This window comes from Anguilla anguilla, chromosome 10 (genome assembly GCF_013347855.1).
Source record: "Anguilla anguilla isolate fAngAng1 chromosome 10, fAngAng1.pri, whole genome shotgun sequence".
Taxonomy (NCBI): domain Eukaryota; kingdom Metazoa; phylum Chordata; class Actinopteri; order Anguilliformes; family Anguillidae; genus Anguilla; species Anguilla anguilla.
In genome coordinates this window covers 9,895,807-9,919,469 of record NC_049210.1, presented here as the reverse complement: position 1 = coordinate 9,919,469, position 23,663 = coordinate 9,895,807, and the positions used below count along the sequence as shown (strand labels likewise).

The window sequence follows — 23,663 nt, the reverse complement described above, 5'->3', positions numbered from 1 at the left end:
TGCGATTACTGCTTTTCACAGGGATATAAGCTACAGCTATACACCAACCTGCAACCCCCACCCGCCCCCCCAAATAAAAGAGGGGAAAAAAAGAGGACTGGTCAAACCCAAAAAAACACAAGCATATTGCCATGGCTTCTTTCTCCAATCCAAACCAAGGAATAGCCACTTTAACACAGCTGTACATTTTATTGATGGGCTGGAATCTGAGAGAAGTTCCAGAAACATCTAATAAGAATCCTAGCAAAACTGAAGTCAGCTGGAGCAGACTGAAAGGTTGGCACGAGAGGGCTTTGTTAAGATGATGAAACATTTGCTCCTCTATTTTCCTTTGCCAAGGAGGAAGCTAGTCAGTTGCATAACTTTAAAATGCTTAACCAGAGATGGAAGGCCAAAGTGAAACATTTCGGCTGAGGCCTTTTGCAAACTGGCAACAGAAAAAAAAAACTGTCACTGAGAACATTTGTATTGATCACCACATGCTGGTATGTGGCAGAAAATAAGAAAATGCAGGAACCGTGGCAAGGATTATGTAAGCATCCTTTGTTACCTCTACCTCAGCAGCATTAGGCGTTAGAAGAACAGAGCAATAACACAGATTGTGCGTCACAAGTATGTTGTGAGCAGACATTAACTAACTCAGTCTTGGTTCCATTGTCAAAAACATTCTGTCCATTTCCAATTACAAAAAGGCGTTGCCTTTTTTCTCCTCACGTGGTGAAACAAGGCCACCAAAACAACAGTGGTCTTTACTGTATTTGCACGTTTTTTTGCCGATGCTACACTAATTTAAATAATGCATGCACAGTTACAAGATGTTTTGGCATAAAATGTTGCCCAGCACAGCAATGGCTCAGTTATAACAGAAAGGAGGATCTGGGCAGCAGACACACAACAAGTGGCAGATTATGATAAAAAAAACTAGGCCCACGCACAGCCTGTTCCACACTACACAGACAGAAAAGCCCTTTAGGTGCCCTCACCATTTGCCTGTCACTCCGTCCTTGAATTGTGTCCATTCAGACTCAATCTGTTTAACTCGTCTTCTCCAGGCCCAGGATACGGCACAATCCATGACTAATGGATTTTGTGGGGAAAAGTCTTGCTACGGACTCTTGGAAAGCACTGAACCCCTTCCTCCCCCCATTGATATTCCAGTCAACTGCGCACCAGCACGATTTCCAGAAAATATGCTTTGAAAGCAAAACTGCAGACCAAGGTGACCCAGGAGAACAGGACCGTGTACAAATATATAGCATCGTAAACTGATGCCACACAAACAAGCTGCCTCTTCTGTAATGGGCTCATAGGCTTGTGTGACATTTTTTCGATTGTGCACCTGCACTCTACCTCAAATGCTCTCTCAACTCATATTTTATGTTTGAACCAAAAAGAAAACAAACTAATCACAGCCTTTTGGTCTGACACTTCGCTCAACAAATTAGCTTTTGAGGCAAAACAGCAATCCACAAAGAAAGGAAACAAACGCCTCGCTGAATTTCGCCAGTAATGATCAAAGCTCCGTGAAAGCGGCGGTCTTTGGCATAATGAGGCGGATCACGGTAAGGCGGGGGGGGGGGGGGGGGGTTCATGAGGACATTTATGAAAAGAAGAAAGAGAGGGGCGGGCTGATGTGACGTGGGGCCCCTGACAGCATAATAACTCAACCGCGGGATCGACGCACAGGTTTTCCTGGCTTGTTGTCACAGCTACAGGAGCCAGCAAGCATCAAGGGGTGGGGGGGGGCTAGTTAATTGGAAAAGGCTGAAAGCAAACAGGGACTGGCCAGCAGAGGCTGAAACGGTCTCCCGCTGCTGCTGACGTAGCCCTGCAGGCATGGCCCAGGTTAAAACCGCTGCACTCCCACATTCTAATAGAGCTGGGCACCACAGGAGGAAGAGGGTTTGGATTAAAGCATGGCGCCTGAACACCGAGGTGAAAGGAACTCATATTCCTCTGCCAGTCCGAGAAAAGCTGACGCCGCGTTCCCAGGACACCTTGCGGTCTCTCCCGAAAGGTGAACCCGGGGGGTGGAGGGGTGCGGTGGCCGAGCTCACCTCAGAGCCAAGGGCACAGCCAGCACCACCGGTTACCAAATATGTTTCTCCAATAGAGTCGTGTCAACTCACACGAACGGGGGCCGGGAGCCGGTTTAAATCAAACAGAATTAAAAACAGGTCTCAAAGAGAGCGGCGGCCAAAGTTATAATCATCCGATAGCTCGACGCCGCTCTTACCCGGCCAAAAAAAACCGCCTCTGCCATCAAGGCCAACGACGGAGGGTTTAAAGAGGGACCGCATTTGCTTTCATCTACTTTGCTCAGATCCGCCAAATCCCCGACCCCATCAGACAGGTCTCTTAAATTTAATCCCGGACGGCCCGGTTAGGCGCACCTCCGCCCGTCCCCCCAACCCATCGGCTTATATGGCAGCCCGAGACCGAACCGAAAGAGCCGGACAGTAAAAAACCGAATCGCGTTTCTGTCAGAGAGGAAATGGAAGAAGCGAGGAGGAGAAGCAGCAGACCCCAGAAGCTTTGTTTTCCCTGTGACTCCCCGCCTCCAGGCACGGAGGCAGCCGTAAAACTCAACGCGAGCGAAAATCCCGCTCAGCGCTCTGCCAATTAAGAGTCGCAGCCAGCCGGGGGGCCAAGAGGCCCCCGTGGTGGGAAGCGGAGGCAGATATGGAGCGGAATATTTGTGCAAGGAGCCGGGGGGGGGAGACGAGATGAGGACGCTCCGGGCACTAAATGTCAGCCATTACATTAACTCACGGAAAACAACCGTAAATTAAAGTTTACAACACAGTATGCGAAGAATTACAATTAAGGAGGTCGCCACAGACGAGTCAGCCCTCTGGCAGAAGCCAGCTCATTATAATTGAATCCCTGTGATGAACAGATTTTTTAACTACGCAGCAACAGTGACTGGTAGCAGAGGAGCATTCTTTGTTTGATTAAAAAGCGGGATGCGTCAAGAACAGGAAACGCGCGAAGAAATATTATGCTTTGCCTTGCTCCCGATGAGTCAGCTATAGCATGTGGGCCCTACTGTACCTGGAGAAGGTGTTCCTGGCATAGTGCATGATGCTGTCGAAGTCGTACACCTCCCCCAGCGAGTCCACCTCGCCAGGCTCCATCTTGAGGAAGTTGTACTCCTGCCCTGTGAGGAGACACCCAACAGCGTTTGAGATTGACGCGGGAGGGATTGATGCCAAGAAAAGTCAGGCATGACATCACAGAAAGCATTCGCCCTCTCATATTCAACACCACCTTTCAAAGACTGTAATCAGTTCACCAGAGTGGATAAGGAAGTCCACTAATTCTAGTTTAAGGCTAAATTTAGTCCTAATTCTACTCAGCCGCAGTATGTTTAAGTAGTTCCCATAATTTTTTTCTGCACAGTTTCTCAGCAGTGCAGTCATTCAGAACCTACTGTACGAGGGTAAGAAGGCAGACTTTTCTGAACACAGAGGTCTTTTCAGACCTCTTTCTAATTCTTTTAAAATTGCTATGGGAACCATTTTATGGTCTGGTGTCCTTCTCCAAATGTGCACTTCAGTGAACTTGAGTAAATGTATCCCCGCTAAAGAGGAATGAACCTGCACACTCCACAAGGAACCACATTTCATGCTTTTGTAACAAAACCACAGAAACCACAGAAGTAGCGTTTTATAAAGTGAGTTTACTGGGTTGGAAATCTTCATAATTCTAATAATAATATATTGCATTTCAGAAGCAGTAATAATTGTAATGATAACACAACACATTTCAGAGTACTTTTTCCACCCAAAACACAGAATATACCTCAGAGAGGTAGGCTACCTTGCTGAATGTTGTCCCTGATGATACTGACGTGGTCGTCCCGGTCGGGCCGGGTGTGTTCGTGCCAGAACCCGATCACGTGGCCCAGCTCGTGCACTACGATGCCAAACTTGTCGCAGTTCTTCCCGATGGAGATGGCCTGGGGTCCCCCGCCTCTACGTCCCACGTAAGAGCAGCACCTGCGGGGTGGGGGGGGGGGGGGGGGTGGCACGCTCAAATTAGGAACTCGGGCGCGAGAGGACGCGAGTCAACGTTAGGACAAACTCCACCCCCCCGCGCGGACAGCAGAAAAGAAAACACAAATCTGTTTTGACCACGTAGTCACCCGCGAACTCAGAGCGCAAATTCCAGAAAGCCCACGGAAAGAGCCAGAAAAGAGGCACTTGGAAAGGCAGACATAAACACTGTGGATCTGACACTCAGGCGGACGGCTGTGCCTTTCGGCTGGCCGGGGTGAGGAAGGGACTGCAGGTTATTTTTTCACATGAAAAGGCCCAGTGTGGGAGCCCCGTCGACTGGCGTGCACCGCACCCCATCTGGGCCCGCGCGAGCCACTCTATAATTTTCTCTCTGGTCCAGCCAGACACTCCCGCGATTCGCCTTCGACTGCCCAGAAGAAGACGGAGAAGGGCAGCCGATTATGCATTCATCAGGAATTCCCACCGCCAGCCACTGCCGTCTGCTCGGATAGTGTCACCTCTGTCACGGGTTCCCCGCTGGACGCGGCTACGAGTCCCAAATTAAATCATTCATCAGCGGAGGACGTAAAACACGGGTATTCTCCCTTTTTTCAGCCGGCTGACGACCCACTTCTGTGCCTTCGCTCGCCTCTGCTCTCTGCGGTCTGAGAGCTGGTGGAGATACTTTATCTGGAAGACTGCGGTGATCAAAGTTCTTTTACTGCGCGCTTATTTTTTTTTTCCTCTTCTCAGAAAGAAAAAGTCACCAGATGCTCAAGCGCGAGAGTGAGAAAAAGACAGGAAAGATTAAAGCAGCGCAGGTCTTCCCCCCTGAGAGCCGTTCCGCACGCCGAGCTCGGAACAGAGACGGAACCAGAAACACGTGACACGCGCAGTCGACCGCAGAAGCCCTATGACTCAAAGGCACAGGGAGGCATTCCTCAGGGCTGAAGAGCAGCGTTTCGCGGTCCGCTGGGGAGGGGAGGCCGCAATTACCACGGCTCAGGCAGGGAGTTTCGGGAAAGAGGATGAGCAGGGACTATAGGCCCGGTCCAGGGACAGGGCAAGGAAAAGCACTTAAGCGGGAAGACGACGGGAGCTCAGAAAAGAGAGCGCCTTCAATGCCGACCCGAGAACAGGATCTCCGACTGCGCTTCCTTCCTGTCCAACCCCCGACCCCCGACCCCCAGACTCACCCGCACGGCCGGTAGGTGAACACGATGTAGCTCTCCTCCTGCGTCCTCTCGATGAAGGTCACGCAAGTGTGCTTCTCCCAGTGGCGCATGGCCTGCCGAAATATGGCCCGCTGGCTTCCTGGAGAAGGGGACGCAAGGTTTGGGGGCGATGAGCGAGGCGCATTACCCATCTCTATTACACAAACGTTTGGCTAAAACGCACAAAAGGCTTGACGTCGAGAGGCTAAAAGGCCCATTCACTTAATCCGTCCGGCTCTCAGAGAATTCACCGGTTGATTCAACAAACTGGAATCAAATTCACTCGCACGGGGCCTTCCGCTGGCGAGGAACACTCCGCTATCTTTTAATGGAAATTGCAACAGAAAGCGCGGTAAGCTAATGGGATTACGCATAACAAAGGCGGCACATTAAAATTCGAACGGGCAAGGATGTACAGCGTAAGCCATTTCCCACCTCCACTATAATCCCCACCCCTGCCGCAGGCAGCGTGTTCCAATTAATGCGGGTCGCGGCCTAGATTATTTAAGGAGTCGGTTTACACCAGCAGCGTGATCAAACTGGCAAAAAACGCACCCCCAAGCATACTACAAGTATCACACAGCTGCGTGCCTACGCACCAGTCATATGAAATCAATCACAAATGGCCACATTTGACTGTACTGCATCTGATATGAATGAGCATTCCCACAGATGTTTGCCATTGAGAGACACCGCTACGATGCACATTTTGAACCCAAGTGACCCGAGTCACACAGATATATTTGCAAATATGCCGGCGGTTAAAAGTTGAGAGCAACCCTCCACACCCAAAGCCACAGCTTCACACAACCTACACTAGAAAGGCCAGCTTTTATCTGCTCTTACCATCTTCTTATGTCTGCACCCACCCATACATTGGCCTGATTTTCAGGGTTCACTTGCGATAGTCGTTTGGACTGTGCTATACATCATTACCTAAAATGGTGAGCACTGTTTATCTTGATTAGTTTAGTCTCTCAGTGTCCAAAATGGGAACTTGTGCCATGGTCTCCCCAAAACATGTTTTCAAAAAAATGCGAGATGAGAATGACGCCGAACACTATCGTATGGTGTGGTCATATGGCTCGGTGTGCAGAATGACGACGCTCAAGGAACAGGCTTTAAAATCTGGCAGGAACTCTGTGTTCCCGCCTTCGGCTTTAGTCCTTCAGCTGTTTTAAGCCGAAAGTGGGCTCGCTCAATCCATCAGAGATAAGATGGGATCATGTGTGGCTCTTACTCATCACAAATCACAGATAGAGGACAAAAGCCTGGAGAGCCACTGAAATATGTCTTAAGACTGATAAAGTCTAACGAGCGCTACGGAGAAACCTTGCATTGTCGTCCACACTTTTAATATCTATATTTAACATCTATATCTGTTTTTCCTAGCAACGGGCATAGCAGTGAATTTGGTGCAATCAAAGTGAAATAACCAACATTTGTAATCTTCATACATTATTGATAGAAGAAAATGAGCCAAAATCAACACAGATAAACTGCAAGGACCTTTGGGGTGTTTGTCATGCAAATGTATTTTAGATAAATAGAAATGTGCTGCAATGGCTCTATCTCTTAGCTCTTATAAAGATAATTATCTTTGTACCGAAGGACTGTATTTTCTCAGTCAGATGGCCTCACACAAGCAAACAAGCAAGCATATTAGCATATGCAGAGGACGTAGGTGTCATATTTCCTATACTTAGGGACAAGAAACAGACTTACCACTGAAGTTACCGCTGATGACATAAGGAATGACACCTTCTGGCCACACCCTCTCAGGTCTGGAGGTCGCCGCCCTTTTTCGACGGCGTATGCCCTGCCGATTGGGCACTGTGCGGCTCTGACCCCCCTCATTTGCTGCAGACCCTGTCACTGACGAAGAACAGCGGAGAGGTTTTACATACAGGATATGGGGGGAAAAAAACCCTGCCTTGAATTGAACCTGAGGGACTGAAAGAGAAACAGATTTCCAGAAATACTGTGGACCACTGATCACATGGTGGATTTAGTGCACTGGAATCTCAACAGTATGCTAAAACATTTCCGGGGTATTCCAGAATCATATCTGCTCACACGAACCTATATGTGCAGCTAGCGCCTTAGACCACTGTCAGTTTCATCAGCTGTCTGTTGATTATAACCATGGAACACTATCTACTCAAGCTCAAGAACAAAATGCTAATAACTGGAAAATACGTTGCATAATAATCTATACATGCTATCAAACACGTGTACAGTGTTAAATAATGCTTGGTCTTAACAGTTGCTACCACCTACACAGTCTTGGAGGGAAGCCATCGCCAGGTGCAAGATATTTCAGGCATTACTAAGATATCACTGGCATCAACAGTAGCATCATCACAGAAAATACTTGCATAATATCAGCAAGATTATACCACTGAGGAAAACCGAGACGTTTCACACGTACATATTTAGATGTTCTGTTTAAACAACCCCACAGTCAATTTTTTTGTTCGTGCCGGTTCAGGTGAAGTGGCTTGCTGAAGTGTGAAATGGCAGAGTACTCCCCTGGACTCTAACTCATGGTTAACCACCTGAGAATGCAGGGGGAGCCCCAAGATGGCCGCTGAGACCGTTCGGGGGCCAGGTCCGCTGCCTGCGTCCGCTCACTCACCCGGGCCTGTGCGGTTGACGGCCTGGACGGTCTGCTGGGCCCGGTCCACGATGCGGTCCACCTTGAACATGCGCAGGTCCTCCTCGTCCAGGGCAATGTCTCCCAGAAAGGCAGCTGAAACACACAGACGGACAGCCCGGCCGGCCGGCCGGACGGACGCACATTAGACAGGCCTCGGGGTTCTGCTTTTCCAGTCAACGTGGAGCACGGGGGGGGTGGGGAGCCCAGAAAGTCCATAATTTCTCACTTCCCCTTGTGCCCCCAAGGACTTCCTCCTCTTTAATCACACAGACCCTCTAAACAGCTACAGCAGGGACCCAGAGGACAGACCGTTTTCAAGCATGCTTTATTGCACCGAACGGTGTTGCTAAACCCCGGTCCCAGGGAACCGAAGCCGTAAGCTCGTTTTCATTTCAGCTAACATTTTAATTGGGCACGGTGAATACTAATGAGCTCTGCCGTTTGCTGAGGGGCGCCTATTACGAATTTTAAAAAACGTAAGTTACGGAAATCCATTTACTTTTATATTTGCACTCAGCAAACATCCCCAAAACTGTTTAAAAAGTATTTCCACATATCCCATTGTAGAGGAATATAGTGTAATTTCGTATCTGTTAACTAAGTTGTTTGGACAGCTAGCATACACAAGATGCTTAAGATAATGAGCACTATATGCCATCTGTACCAACGGCCAATTTTTATGAATTTATCCAGTTATCGTCATTGGTGCTTTCCATAAAGCTCCATGTGGGCTCCTTGCTCATATTCAGCCAGTGTGATGAGATTTTGGCTTTTCCATCCAGACAATCCAACTGGTGAAGGGAGCCCTTCAGTAGACTCACAGACTGACTCACAGAGACTCAGCCCAAAGTTGCGTGTGAACTGCGCGATTTTGACAGTGAATCACTACGCGGAAATTGTGGGCATGATAACTTCTTGCCGTGGGTGAAATTTGGTGTGGCGGACGTGGTTGATTTCACCGCTTTGCGCCATTTCAACCGTCAGCTGATCTGAGTCAGTTGTTTGGACAGCTAGCATACACAAGATGCTTAAGATTAAGCACTATATGCCATCTGTACCAACGGCCAATTTTTATGAATTTATCCAGTTATTGTCATTGGTGCTTTCCATAAAGCTCCATGTGGGCTCCTTGCTCATATTCAGCCAGTGTGGTGAGATTTGCGCCGTTTCAACCATCAGCTGATCCGAGTCAATTCAGCAGGAATGCACAGCGAGCTCGGATAGCATGGCTGCCACACAAATGACGGCTCAGCACACTGCACTGTGTCCCCATCACCTATCTGCACACAGATATGTGTATATAGGCCAAAAGCGAAGGCAAAAAAGGCGACTACACTGTTGCATCATTTCCATTTATCTCTGTTCCACACTTTGCAATGCCATATCGTAACTGTAAACGTAGGCCTGTCACAGCCACAACAAAGTCTCCCGTCAGTTTAGAAAGGTGCAGCAGTTTAACTGGCTGCCACCTCTTTTCTCTCTGAAATCCAAGCGAGCGGACTGTGAATCTTTCACAGCTGTCAGCCGACGAGGTGCGAGATATCCTGCCAATTCAAACCTTCCATTTCTGGGCGACGGCGAGGCCATTAAAACACTGCTTCCCTGGGGGGGCTGGGCTTATCACCAGCTGGGCTTCTCAAACACAACGCAGCATCAGGAGTCCGGCCAAATCTCTGTTCCTGGTCCCCCGTTCACCATTCACAGGTGTCAATCCACCCAGAGGACGAGAACAGATAAGGAAAGGTAGAGCGGGCCGGCACTGCACCGAGCGCGCTGGACTTCTGAGGGGCACCGCGGCGAGAGGCGGACGGGCCGGTGGAACGCCGCTGGTGACAGCAGGGGCACTCGAAGCCTGACCGGAGCGACGGACAGAAGCTGGATCAGGCCCCGACTGGAGCCTTCAGCGGTCCGCTTAAGGCCACTCTCCGGGACATATGGCCCCTGCCCCCGGCTACTGCACTGCCCCGGACGGCGAACAGCCCGGTGTCTCTGTTCACAGCTCCGACGGCGGCATCCCGCTAGCATGGGGTGCTGTTTGAGCAGCCGACGCGGCCCCTCACACGCGCGCACATAAAACTGGTCACAAAACCGCCAGTTATACGGCCCGCGGCAACAGGAAGACCGCTGTCTATAGTGCAGCATTCCCTCTAAAGAAAAACATGAGGGAGAAGAACAATGCTAACCCTGACCCTAGCTTTTTTTCATTAAGAGAGGGCGTATCGAATGAATTTTCACAGTGTAATTCGAATGATTATATTATGACATACTACGACATTAAACTTGTGAATGAGGGAAAAATAAATAAATAAATGAATGAATGAAAAAATTTGAATGGAGCCTTTCTTCCAGGCACCCAAATGACCCCGATTCAGTCGGCTACGAAACAGAGAATTCCGCAGAGGCAGTTACACTGAATTTCAGGGCCCGTTTGCAAACATGGTATTTTTTTAAAATAAGGCCTAAAGCGAGGGGAAAATAAATAGGCAGGCGCGCTTTATGAGAAGCCCGGCTTTTACGAGATTCCTAGATAAATGCACCGTTCCTGTAATGGCCGGGGTTCGAGCTCTTTGGGCACAGACAGCGGGCACTGTTTTACAAGCTTTTAACACCCGCACGTTTGCAGAATTTACAGCCTGTCTTGTGAGCAGGCTGGGGGGTGGGGTGGGGGTGGGGAGCAGGAGGGTGGCGGGGCAGGGGGGGTTGAGGAGACAAGTATGGGATCGTGGGGGGTCGGCTGGCGGGCGGCTGGGGGCATTTGTGACACATCTCCACTGGATGCCAGAGCCACCCTGGCCAGGTTGGTGTGTGTGCTTGGTACGAGTGTGTGTGTGTGTTGGGGGGGGGCAATGTTTTAAAGAGGCCTTCAGACCTTTCTTAAGAGCAAACTGAGCTCTTCTATGCGCTCGTCCTGTAGCGGCAAGCACAGAGAGGATCCAAAGATCCACACAGACACATATTTCCATGAGCAGCTCATTGTTGCCAGTATTGTCTGAGAGCTTGGGAGAAAGTCTTAAGAATCTAGCAGAAATGCTGGAGGGGGGGGGGGGGGAGCGGGTTAGGGGGCTGCACTCCTAGACCGCAGAGCTTACGGGTCTCACGGTGGTCTGAGCAAACACAGCCCATCTTCAGCACATGGCTGAGCATGACATCACAAGGCATCCCCCTCCTTTAAAACTCAAATATCCCACAAGAGCGGTGCAAATGCTTCATTTTAGAGTAGCAAAAAAAAAAATCCCTCTCTTGCAATATAAATTCCACAGATTCATCACAAATACGGGCCGCTTGAACAACCGGAGATGGAGAGCAATCTGAGCTTCCCCGGCAGAGAGTCCTGGGCAAACCTTGAGCTTGTGGTTTATGTCAATGAAGGCGGAGAATTCAGAGCACTGCTGTCCAGGTCTGGCAGAGCCAAGCGTACAGAGAGAATTACGTTTTTTTTTTTTTTGTAACTGAAGGCAAGTAGGAGAGAGAAAGCAGAAAAAAAGGGGGGAAAAAAAGGAAAAAAAATTTGGCTGGCTTTTGTTCACAATTCCCTAGAACTATTGAAACAATATGTAGCTGGGAGGCAGCTACAATACCCCTCCTGGGAGAACAACCATCTTGAGGGGTCGAGGAGGGCATGTTGTGGAACGGCTGGGTTAGATGGGATTAGGAACTAATGACAACGGCAACAAAGGTGTAAATCTCCGCCTGCAAGATCAGGCAAGCTCAGAAGACAGGTTTAGAAGACTGGAGGGGTCAATAGGCCCCTCTAATTTGCACTCGCACAAAAGGCGAATCACTGTAACCGCATTCCTGCAACACACAACGGTGGTTATTTAGGATCACCGCTAATAAAGAATTGTGCTGCGAGGCCAAAAACTTTTTTTTTTTTTTTTTTTTTTTTTTTTTTTTTCTTCCAAGCTCATAATGCACCCGATGCCAGACACATAAGGAACAGCTGTTTTGTTTTTAATCTTCTTGGTCTTTCTTTTTTCTTGGTGTATCAAATGGTGTATCAACCGAAAATAAAACTGAATTTGGACAAAACTTTAAGTTAGACAAAGCACTTATCACCAGAGTCATTTTTGCTGCCACATTAAGCATTTCATTTAAAAAAACAAAAAACAAAACACACATACATCTTCCATACTTCATGATGATGTTTTGACTGCAGCAGATTGTTTTGACTGATATACTGAGAGCTAAGAATACATTTGTTTGTTTATTCCTTTCTGCCAAATTCCCTCCACCTAAATGAGAGAAAGGGAGCAGAGAAAAGCGCAGCTACATCAGAGGTGGAGTAACGTTATTCCGCTTTAACCATTCCGTACACAACCGGCCGTTCTCACACCCCGCGTTCGGCTGCAGTCCGTTTCAGCTCCGCACACGACAAAACAAAGCCCGTTAGCGAAGCACCGCGCTCGGCATGCCAACCAGGATGGAACCGGCTCCGCCGCCTCGCCGGGCTGGCTCTGTGTGAGGACTCCTCGGGTCAGAATCCCCTTTTCCCTCCACTGAGCCGCAACCAGCCACCCCAACGCTCCGGAGACAAGCTTTTAATCCGCCGTATAATTGTTCCTCGGTGACAGCCAAGGCTGAACTGAGCAAATGCGTAAACAAGTGGAATTGGGACTCTCTTTTTTTTTAGGTTTTAAAGTCATTGTGGAGACACAGCAGGGTTTATCCGAAAATCTCACTCGGAGGGATCTCCAATTAATCCCCTTAGTCTCCTGGCTCTGATTATCCAGAGATTAGAATCTAGAAACTTTGGAATCCACAAAATGGAACAGGGCCTTCCATAAAACAGTGTTATAATGCTTTATGTATAGCTAAGCTATATATATATATAGCAAACTAAAAATACATTTAATTGACAATGGGAATTAGATAATAAATTCCCATTTGCTTAATAGATAGGGGGATGGGGATGGGAGAGAGACAGATGGGAGCTTAGCATCCCTGGGCCTGCCAGGTTCGTTACATAAATTTTAGCAGCAGCAGCTGGGTATCAGTGGTACTGGAACAGACAGAACTTCCAAAAGGAGACATTTTGGCTCTCCACTCCCACTGTTCACCTGTGAAGGAGACTTGGAGTCCCAGCTCCAATGCAGCACCCTCTGTGGTGGAGGAAGTCTGGCTGCCGTCGCCATCAATGTGACAAACCCAGCGCCCCATGTCCCAAAGCTCCATGGTCCTTAGGAACAAACGATTTGTCAAAGTCTGGTCAGGGAAATGGGAGAATTCCTCTCGAGGAAAACCGGGGGGAAAGGAGATGTCTTTGAGCGGTTTTGACTAATTGCGCTTGTTACGGGACCTAATCGCTCCCAGAGCTGGGGGAGAAGTCAGTTCAAATAATATTCATCGTCTTAATCGCCATCTCATCTCTGTGCCCACCCCTACAGCCCCTACTCCCCGCCCCCCCACAATCCTCCAAGGCCCATCAATCAGCCTGTCTAGTCAGATTACATACCAGATCCCTATCTAATGACGCCCCACTGAGTCTTAATGGAACTCACACGGCGTTGGCAGCTTTGCGTTAGTTACACTGTCAAAGCCCCACATATTCTTCAGAGTGGCAGCATCCACATCACAACAGCGCCTCGCAGTCGGTCCTTAACTAACAAAATGGCAGCCAGCTCTGCATTTCACAAAAAAAAAAAACATGGACTGGATAGGGCATCTTCACCAGCCAGAGAAAGCTCCACATTTACCTTCGGGCTGTGCTCTTCAATAGAGAGATGGAAGATTGCAGCTAAGGGGCAGGACTCTATTTGCTTGTGCACTTGCCATGCATGACAAAGGCAAGGCCACGCCTTGCACTACCTGGTTGTTTTGACATAAACACTGCATTTACAGTCAATGGGGTCATGTGCTGGGCCAGGATTACTGCGGGATGAGTGTAAGTGTTATTTATGCGATCTGCTATATCTGTTCCGTGTACCACATTGTACATAACAGATACTCTGCAGCACAGTGCTAGTGCAACTTGAACAGGTACAGGTTGGAAAAAATAAATGAGTAGCCTGCACAGGGATCTGATTTCACAAGTTCTTTCAGAGGCTTAAATCATGTAGAGGTGGAGGTAGAGGCAGGGTTATGAGAAACAGAAGCCTAATAAATAATGACCCCCCTACTGTGGTGAAAAAAAAAAAAAAAAACATATTGTAGCTGCAATTCTTTGGTAAATGCTTACCTTCACAGTTCTAAAGACTGCAATTTGTGCCAAACGGGGGGGGTGGAAAAATGCTTGGCTGCTTATTCTAAAAGGGATCTTAATGCATAATCAGTAGAGTTGTTCTCCCGAGCAGCCGGAGGCAAAAGGCTCGAACCCAGGGAGGGGGATTATTTTCTAATGCCGCGTTCGATTGCACAAGACCGGCTGATGCACACCTACTGCGGCAGAAAGCCGGATGGAGATCGAGGCGGCGAGGCCCTGGAGGCAGCCTGCCGCTAGCAGCCCGGCAGCGGTGATAAATTCGGAAGCAGGGCGCGCGGCGCGGTGCAGCGCCGGTCATGCTCTCGTTTCACCTTCAAAACCCGCCCCCCCACACCCCCCATCCACCCTCGCCCCAGGCTCTGCCCTTCCCCTGCCAGCGAGCTACAGCGAGAGAAGGGATGGGGTAATGAGAGACAACAGGAGCAGCCCCTCCCTCCCTCGCTCCCTCCCTGCAATGGCCGACGGCTTTTCCGACACACGTGCCATCGACCCAGGCCAAATGAAACAGTGACCGCGCAGGGTTTGTCAACACAAGGAAACCATGAGCATTTGTTGTCCATCTAGTTGTCTGTACCCCCCTGCCCAAAAGCCGCACCACATGCATTATTGCTCTATTGATAAATGCTAAGACCCACATCACGGTCTAAATAGCCACTGTTTTGAATATACTGTGTAAAATATCAATGAAAGATCAATGCGTATCGAGTGTAAACTATGAACAACTGATCACTTTAAGAAGGCAAGCACATAAATACTCAAATACTGGCCTTATGTGAACAGTTCATACAGCCTTAGTAAATACAATGTCAAGCAGTATAGCATTAAAGAGGTGGTGGAACAAAACAAAACAAACAAAAAAAGAATAATTAGGCATTGATACATCTCCAACAACCAAAAAGCCAATAAATATTTGAAATATTTTCATCTACAGAGTTAAGACATCAAAACGCAAAGAAGTTTCAGATGAACAACAACGCCGATCCACTGAATTATTCAGTGGCAGAACAGTTGAACTGAATTACCAATTTGATTAACTTGGAGAGTGAAGCCTAGCTCCTTCTGGCAGTTAACATTCTCATAATCATTGGGTAATTGGGCGTGAGTTGAGTCATTTAAATGAGCATTCGCAGAGCTTTTGTGATCGCTGTTAGCACTTACAACAAACATATTGTTCCAAGCATTGCATTAAATAGAATTAGCCTTTATAAGGCAGAACAGGCTCATTCTTTGGCATTCTAATTACCTTTGACTGGCCAGGGAGGTCCTTTAACTTGAATTAAAAAAGGTACTCGGATGGGCACAGCTCCAAAAATCACAGGATGAAAAGGGACAGCTTTGACAGGGCGCTTGGTCTCTGCTACGCTGTTCGGGGCGTGATGGATGCCAAGCAGACTAAGGCGTCCGATGTGGCTTTATGAGATGATAAAAAGAAAGCGTGCGGAGGGAAACACAAAGCATTTATAATGAGCCTCACAAGGGCCTCTGACCTCGGAAGCGAGCACACCCGCTAACTGGTGAGCCTGAAGTACACTGTAAAAACTCTTCTAGGTCTTTTTTGTTTATTTAGAAAAATATATGTTAATTTTCCATCTCCGGTTAAACACACCAGATTAATCATTGCTGTAAGGAAAACTACTTTAGTTCTTTGTAGGGGCCTTTTAAAGCTGCTTCGTTTAAATTAAAATCCACACTGGCACATTTTAAAACCAGGCATGAAGTGAAAATAAGTCATTTTAAACGGAATGATGCTTACACCCGGCAGTTTATTCTCCCCCACAGCTGACCAAAATCACTTTAGTTATGGCCAGCGCCATTGCCAAAGGGGGTAACTGCCAGGACAACGTGTCCGAGGCACAAGCTCGACAAAAACCCAACCTTTCGAGAGCAAATCGCACTCTTTTTTTCCCTCTCTGTCAAAACAAGTTAGCAGCACATAAGTCTTCAGATCTTTTCTCGACAGCCGCACTGCTTGGTGCTCAATAAACGCAGGCTCCGGGAACATTTGGCAGTGCCCCTTCCAGACGCACGCTGCGTAAGAGGTTTCGAGGCTTTGTTATTTTTTGGTGCTTGCCAGGTCATTCACTGAGCAAAAGGGGCCCACATGCAATGGCAGCACCTCCAGGTGCAGTGACGGATCAGAGAGACATCCAAAGGGATTCCTGGAATGTCAAAGGGATGGAAAGGATGTCATCCCAACATTCCAAATCCCCTTTCCTCACCCTGACATGAAGCCAGGGACCTAAGCTGATGTGAAAACATTTACCGGCACGTGCGTACGCACACACACATAGACACGTGTGCGCGGGCACAAACACACACACACACACACACTTCTACACCGCTGGGAAGTAAACAACTCCGAGTAGCAAGCAAGTCCCCTCTGAATGGCCAGCAGTCTCCCTGACTGGCAGGTGGTGTAGCCCAGCATACTTTGACCAGCTTCCAGCAGAGCTCTCCCCTTGGCATGGTGTGAATGACCTACAGTCTGCTGGCTGCAGCACCGGGGCGAGGGGGCAGGAAAACACTGACACCCTTGCATGAGCGGTCGAGGTCTGGGAGGGGAGGGGTGGTGGGAGGCGGACTGACGCCACAAATACGGAGAGGAGTCTCTCCTTGCACCATTCAAAAGAGACACGCACATTTAGCGTGGTTTTCAAAGTACAGCCCTGGAGCAGTGCAAGGTCTACTGCACACACAAGACGTGGAAACCCATAAGGATTCTTCTGTGGTTGAGCAAGTCCCTCTAATACATTTCAATTGCCTCCAGAGGACTAAACATTTTCTTAGATCAAGGAAGATCAAAATGTGCTTTTAAAAAAAAAGCTTTTGTTAGTATGCGGCCAAATCTTTACAAGATGCATATGTACAGGAGTCCCCAGAACAAAAAGATGCTCTTTGCCCAGTGCTCTTGCATAAAAAGTGATGATATACTGTAGGCTATTCCTCTTTCCTCATTTGTCAGTCCACAGAGGTGTCTGGAGCACTGTGCAACTGATACACCGTATCTGGGCTTTCATTAAAACAGTATAACTCAGTGTTTACGTTGCAGTCACCACAGAGTTAACATAAAGGTCAAGAGTAAACAAGTGGTGAGATGAAAGTCATAAAACCCGGGGTAAAATCGTTAGGCAAAACATTGGGTAAAAATTCGTTCCAGGGCTTGTAGGCTGTGGAGCCCACTAATGCAGCCCCTGGACTTGAACTTTGCCTCAGATTCACCTCGGCCATGCTCAAGCTCATTTGGTCTTGATTTGCGTTTCCCAGCACTGGAGCCATAGAAAGACCCCATTGTATGACACAAAACAGAGGCCCATAAAACAAATGAGGTGGAGAAAAAGAGAACACTCTCAATCTTCGCTGCAAGCACAATGTGCTCTCAAACACTTCCACATTTGTATGTCTGACAAAGTAGCCACATGACATGCAGGTCAATGCCAAAAACGAAATCCAATTATCCCCCAACTAATCATGCCTGGTGTTAAACCTAGCACATTCAATACATCCGACCTTCGTTAAGGTGGTAACACGCTGCAATGTCATTAACCTATGGGCTTAGTTTCATTGGATACTTTGCAACAACTTTATTGGTATCAGAGCATCATTGGATGCTCTGCAACCACTCACACATTCAAACTGACCAGGCTGGCCACTGGCCAAGGGTGAGAGATCGTAGTACAGAATGAAAAGGCCCATAATCACACCAACTACTGATAAAGGAGACACCGCAACCGTGTAAAGATATTTTTATCTCTCGTAGCATGATTTCAAAATGCATATTTCGCCAGCAAGCCCTTCTCAATCAAATATGGCTTTTTCCATCATTCTGCTTTCAAGTCTGCCTTTTCTAAAAACCCACCACCAGCTCCATGAAATAACATTTAACATCATATTTTACCCCGTGGCTATACAATTTCATAATTGCGCAGGTATGTTAAGTTCAAGTACATAATTAAAGGCTTCATTAAGGTTGGTTATCAAAGAAGGTGCAGTGTAAGCACCATGTTTGCATGGATTTTAGAAATTAGACAACACCACAGTGATGTTACTGTAAAAATGTTATCATAACAACTGGCTGGATAATGACATAATGGAATTCACATTTGGAAATGCATTGCTTATCTCGCTATATAATCAGATTATACGGATAATACACTTCCCAGAAACTAGAGCTCTGGCAAAAATTACAATCTCAGTTAACTTTATTGAGTATAGTATGCAGATAGAACACTGAATTAGGTCAAAGGTAAAAAAAATAAATTAAAAAAAAAAGCCATTCCTGAAAAAACTCAATGGATACAGGCAAATCAAGGTAGTGCTTCTTGGCACTAGGCACTTTTGCCATTTATTCTTTTTTCCGGGTTCTATAATGGCCTGGTCTTCAGCTGGTTGGGTCCCCTGCCCTGTGCTAAAGTTGCACCACATGTTCTAACGCTGTATTCAGATGCCAAGACCCAAATCACAGTAGAAACAATAATTCCTTTGGAAGCATGGGCTCAAATATTTATTAAAAATCTAAACAAGTTTGGGCCAAAACTACAGATCAAACAAGCTGTTTGGCACATTCTTTTGATCATTACTACAGAAAAATGCTTAAAACATAACTGCTCAGAGCAAATATAAAATTCCTTTCTGATGCAGCTCAGTTTTTAAACTGTGAGTAAGTTTAACGCAGTCAGACACTATAGAGCTGAGGATCCAGTCATGTTAGCTGTGTTGCAGTTGTGCAGCACTACACTGAGCAAGGATGTGACTAAGTGTAAGGATGTGACTAAGAAAAATGTGCAATATTGTAAGCAGAGGCTTATGCCAAAGTCTCGGTTTGACAAAAAGGCAATGATGAGACAATCATAGTGATGTTGTGCAAGTCTCAGAATCGCACACCTTTCCCAGTCTACTTTTTCCCCCAATTCTAGGATGCATAGAAGTCACAAATTCAGCAGTTAACATAGGCATTTGTGCACATGGCGAGACTGCAACAGTTCTGAGAACTGAGTTCAAGTCAGTTCCAGGGCATTGTGTGCCTTCCGCTGGATTATTAAACACATATTGGCAACTTAACACACGTGAGGACAGGGAGGGGGAGGGGAACGGGGTGGCAGTAGGGGGGAGTAGAATTGGGTTTCTGGGAGGGGGGGGGTGGTGGTAGCTATTAAAAAGAAATTTAGGATTTTAAATACTTTAGCAGCATGGCAGACATCTGCGAAACAGATGAAGGTAGAGGTCTGTGCTTGAGAAAATGGGCCAGGTCTCTCTTAAAGACATATTTCTGAAACATACTTAATTGGACACATGAATGATCAGGCATATTTCTACATATACCTCCATTTGCACCATATCTCAAAGAATCGTAAGCCCCTGTCAATTCGCAAGTTCAAAAATGAATATAAACGTTATTGCATTCAGAGCCCTGGCAAATGACTGCATCCATCCTCACCCTGGCAAAATTTTACGACCTTAACAATACACACCTCAACGCTCCTGTCCCCCCTTCATAAATCTGCATCCACATCCAAACAAAACAGTAGCTTTTGACAAAAAAAAAGAGATTCCAATAGGCAGCTTTGTCCACTGTTGGCTCTCTTCTGGCAGAGTCACAATACAATGTATGCACAGAATTCCAAAAAGCAGATTGCGCAGCAAATTCTAAACAAAACCGAATGACCTGAACGACGTTGCCGCCCGCGACCTTTGAATCGATGGCAAACACTGTTGTTAGCATTCACTGGGTTGGTGTCCCCTGCTGAAAGGCAGATTCCCTGGACAATCACCACTGCGAGCTGTTATTTGGCCACATGTGCCTTGTCTGACGGTAGAGACCCAAAGAGCAAACATGCTTGGCGGGACACCCACCCGGCAGCATTTTTTTGGTTTTTTTTCGAGAGTATCGTACTGTGACTTATGGGAAGTTTTACCCTTGCATTTCCCCTTCCCCAACTTTGTCCATTAGCAAAAAAAAAAAATAAAAATAAAAAAAACCAAGGAAAGATGCTCCACCAGTCAAAATGGAGCCAGACAAAAACAACGTCAAAGGATGAAGGTGTGTTTAAAAAGCAAACCTAACAGGAGGCAAGCGTTTACATGTCGGTATCAGGTTATACAATGTAGTAGTAACTTGTGTAAACCTGAGGCAAAAGATTGAGTGCTTCGAGTCATGAAGTAATCACATAACCTCTGACACACTCAGTGAGCAAGACAAACAAGAAGCAGTGGCCCCTCAGGCTATACTCTACAAGATGCTATACTACACCCCTTCACCTCCAGATGCATTTGTTTGGCTAGTTTGTATTTTGAACGGTATAATCAAAGTCACAACAAAGAATGTAACTCCATGATTTTGCCGTTGTTTAATTGTGCTGCGATTTATGGGGCTGTAAAGCGTGTATCAGAAATGAACCAGGGAAAAGGGAACAACAGGGAAAGCTAAGCCCAGCACGAGGAATCAATGTTCCCCGGGGATTTCAAGGTCAAAAGGCTCAATCTGCAGACACAGCAAATTTGGGCCAATGACAGATTTATTATTGTGATCCCCCATCACTGGAAAGCATTTATTGGAGGGGATGGGGGAGGGGGGGTTTGAGTGTGGGGAGGTTACTCAACAACACAGCCTGTCCTTTCAGCTGCAAATTATGACAAGGGGGGAATTCAGGCTATGAAACAGCTGAACATAGAGAGGAGGGGGAACTGCACTGATGTAGTCACAGAGACTACACCCTTGAGTTCTACAAGTAGACTTAGCGTACGCACCACAGGAAACAGTCACAGCGGCTGGGATGAGAGGCTTGTCATCCTGAACCATTAGACCAAGTAAAACAAACTTCACTGAGTGTCAAGCTGTTTTGACTCATTATCAAGGTTGGCCTTGTTGAATTTCTCAGTCAAATGAATTAGCAGTAGGAGCAAGATCTCAAAACACACAGTGAAGAGGACCTCCACTTTATAAACGTGGCCAGGTAGACACAACCTAAGGAATGTAAGCATTATCACTTCAGGTTTGCACCTGAACTTCTTCGCACATGTCACGTTAAAGACATGTATTTTCCTGTAGGCTACATTCAAGGAAGAATTTGACAGGTAAAATATGAAGGCACATAAAAATACGATTAAGATGTAACAAACTCTGGAGACACGACATGCATTGTGCTAAGTAGCACCGTTATTACCGCGCTTGACCTTGACCGATTCATGATTAAGGGCGTCTTTTTAGAAACCTTTACTTTTATGGAATCTTTAGTACGACTCGTTAGCTCATGAATCAAAAAAGGAAAAGTGAATTTACAGCCTCGGGCGATGGAGAAAATACCAAGACTTCGGATATAAGATAGTCAGATTTAATTAGTTTAATTATAGTCAATTAGATTCGCGTACACTACACCGCTGGGAGGACAAGAGCTCGTTGCTACGGAAATAAAGCTCACTGCATGTAGCGACCCCCACCAACCAGTTATTTTCTACGTTGCCGTGGTCAGAGAGCAACCCAGCGCTTCAAATATCTGAAGACCGGCAAGACGCTAATTGCGTCATTACGAGATCAACGTCATTTTGCGCATTGACAAAACCGTCCAGGAAAAGTATTTTAAAATATTTCTCCAATAAAATTTAATTTTATAAACGGTTTTCTTAACAGAAAATGCACGCACTAATCAAGATGGGGGGTAGAAAGTTTGTCTCGTTTTCTTAAGTAGTAATCTGAACGTAATCGTTTATGTTCAAAATGCTATCTCTATTATCAAAATGGATGAATTGAACAAAGTCCCTTTTATGTCCCAAGTGTCATCTTTTGACAGCTGTCTACGTGTGCTCCATGCAAAAGATAAGTATTTCATTGGGTAACAAAATCTCGCAAACTTAAGTCCGTCCTCTTCTTGAAACAGTGTCCAAAACTTTTCTGGTGGCTTTTTGACTACCTGAAAAATGGTGAAAATATCCTAATTTTTATTGCTCCACTCGTGTTGTTTTCAAACATTTGTCAACCGCGATTACTTATTTTTGCTACACGTTAAATTGAAGGTGCACAGGTCAATGATCGCATGTGTATTAAAACAATCAGCAAATCAAATCTGGAACGAATGTTTTCCTCTTTCTTCTTTTTTTCTCTTGTCCTTAAGACACATAAAATTCACCGCTGTCATCTTTAAATGCCTTTTCTTGTCTTGACCACAGGATACCAAACACACAATAGCATTTCGGAACATGTTCTACCTCTGTACTCAACAAAACATAACGTTCTTAAACCTTACCAGCTTTGCAGGGATCCTTGTAGTCGATTACATCTGAAGTGGCAGAGGTCTCCACGTAGTAGCTTGGTTCTACCGCGTCCAAATCGATCGCCAATAACATGCGAAGACAGGATAGGAGAAACAAACATCTCGTCGTGAGATCCATGGTTCTAGAGTGGGGGGTACGGCTTAGGAAAGACAAGAAATAGAGAAGAAAAGAAGAGGAGGAATGAGATAGGGAGAGGGAGAGAGAGAAAATGGGAGGTTTAGGGGGAAATGAGATCTCTCCGGAGGGCGGGTTTAAAAGCACAGCTCAGCCTCTCCACAATGTCTTGATTCTGGGGCAGTGATTCGCTCTTACAGTCGGGCTCGGGGCCAGTGTACAGCCTGAAAACTTTGCAAAAACGGAGATCGTGGCACATCGCTCACAGGATTGAGATAGCTATTTCCCTTTTTTTCTAACCCCGTCCACAAAAGACATCATTTCTGGAAAGGTTTTAAAAGCAAATTTGCGAATTGTTCCACTTGCGTATTGCACATTTAATAAATAAACGTCCCAATGTACAATATACAACCATGCCATGAATAACTCCTGAAAATATTAGTTAAATATTTGCTATATTTAAACCTGTCACATTTTAACTCAATCAACTCAAATAGACTAATCTGTAGCTATTTGCAGTAGCGTCTTTATCGTGGTAGCTCAACAATGAAGCCATCATTTCTCAAGTTTCAATTTTTTAATTGCCAAAAAAAAAAAAAAAACAGTGCCAGTGCCAGTGCCAGTAACACTACCACAAGAATGGAATAGTGATAATTCAGGAATACGCGAGATTAAAAAAAATGCTGTCTTTCGTTTCTCACTAAATGACAATACTTAATTCAATTTGAACCTTCAGCCATACAACCAGCTAAACGATGAAGCTCGTTAAGTAGCGGAGGCCTATTGGCAGGGAAAGCAGAACAAGATGTATTCTAACTTCCGTCAAAACTGTCTAAAATTATACAATAAATCCTGGGCTTTTCTATAAACCTCATTCTAAAAAAGTTTCTATATCATACCAGGTTATGTAATCGCAGTGGACTGATAATGCAATAAATGCCCATAGCAACAAAGCAACATAGCAACTGATTTGTGCAAAAAAATAATTTCAAAAATCAAGGAAAACACAAGGCGTTACAACTGGAATTCTCAGGAAGCACGATCAGTATGTTCCTTTTCCAGATAGATTTTTAATGGAATGAAATGGGTTTAATTGAAGATCCATTCGGGATCATTCCAATTCCAAGCAGGAACAGTCCCAAAGGTTCTTTGGGATTATGAATTCATGAATTATGCAAATAGTGCTTCCACCCACCGCATAATTAACTTTC

The 23,663-nt window shown here is 46.3% G+C and overlaps 1 protein-coding gene across 2 annotated transcripts in view; it reads right to left on the bottom strand.

Annotated features, from left to right (window-relative positions):
• The window catches only part of bmp1a (bone morphogenetic protein 1a), a 38,737-nt gene extending 16,125 nt beyond the window's left edge, over positions 1-22,612 (bottom strand). The window contains exons 1-6 of one of the 2 annotated variants that reach the window (XM_035435820.1): positions 22,311-22,612; positions 7,854-7,967; positions 6,941-7,084; positions 5,198-5,315; positions 3,823-4,001; positions 3,055-3,160 (exon numbers count right to left, since the gene is read on the bottom strand). In XM_035435820.1, coding sequence (XP_035291711.1) covers positions 3,055-3,160; positions 3,823-4,001; positions 5,198-5,315; positions 6,941-7,084; positions 7,854-7,967; positions 22,311-22,455 — 806 coding nt within the window. In that variant the 5' untranslated portion in view covers positions 22,456-22,612. Of the gene's footprint in view, positions 1-3,054; positions 3,161-3,822; positions 4,002-5,197; positions 5,316-6,940; positions 7,091-7,853; positions 7,968-22,310 lie in introns of both variants that reach the window. The other variant, XM_035435819.1, reaches the window with a different exon arrangement.
• Between the last annotated feature and the right edge of the window lie 1,051 nt (positions 22,613-23,663).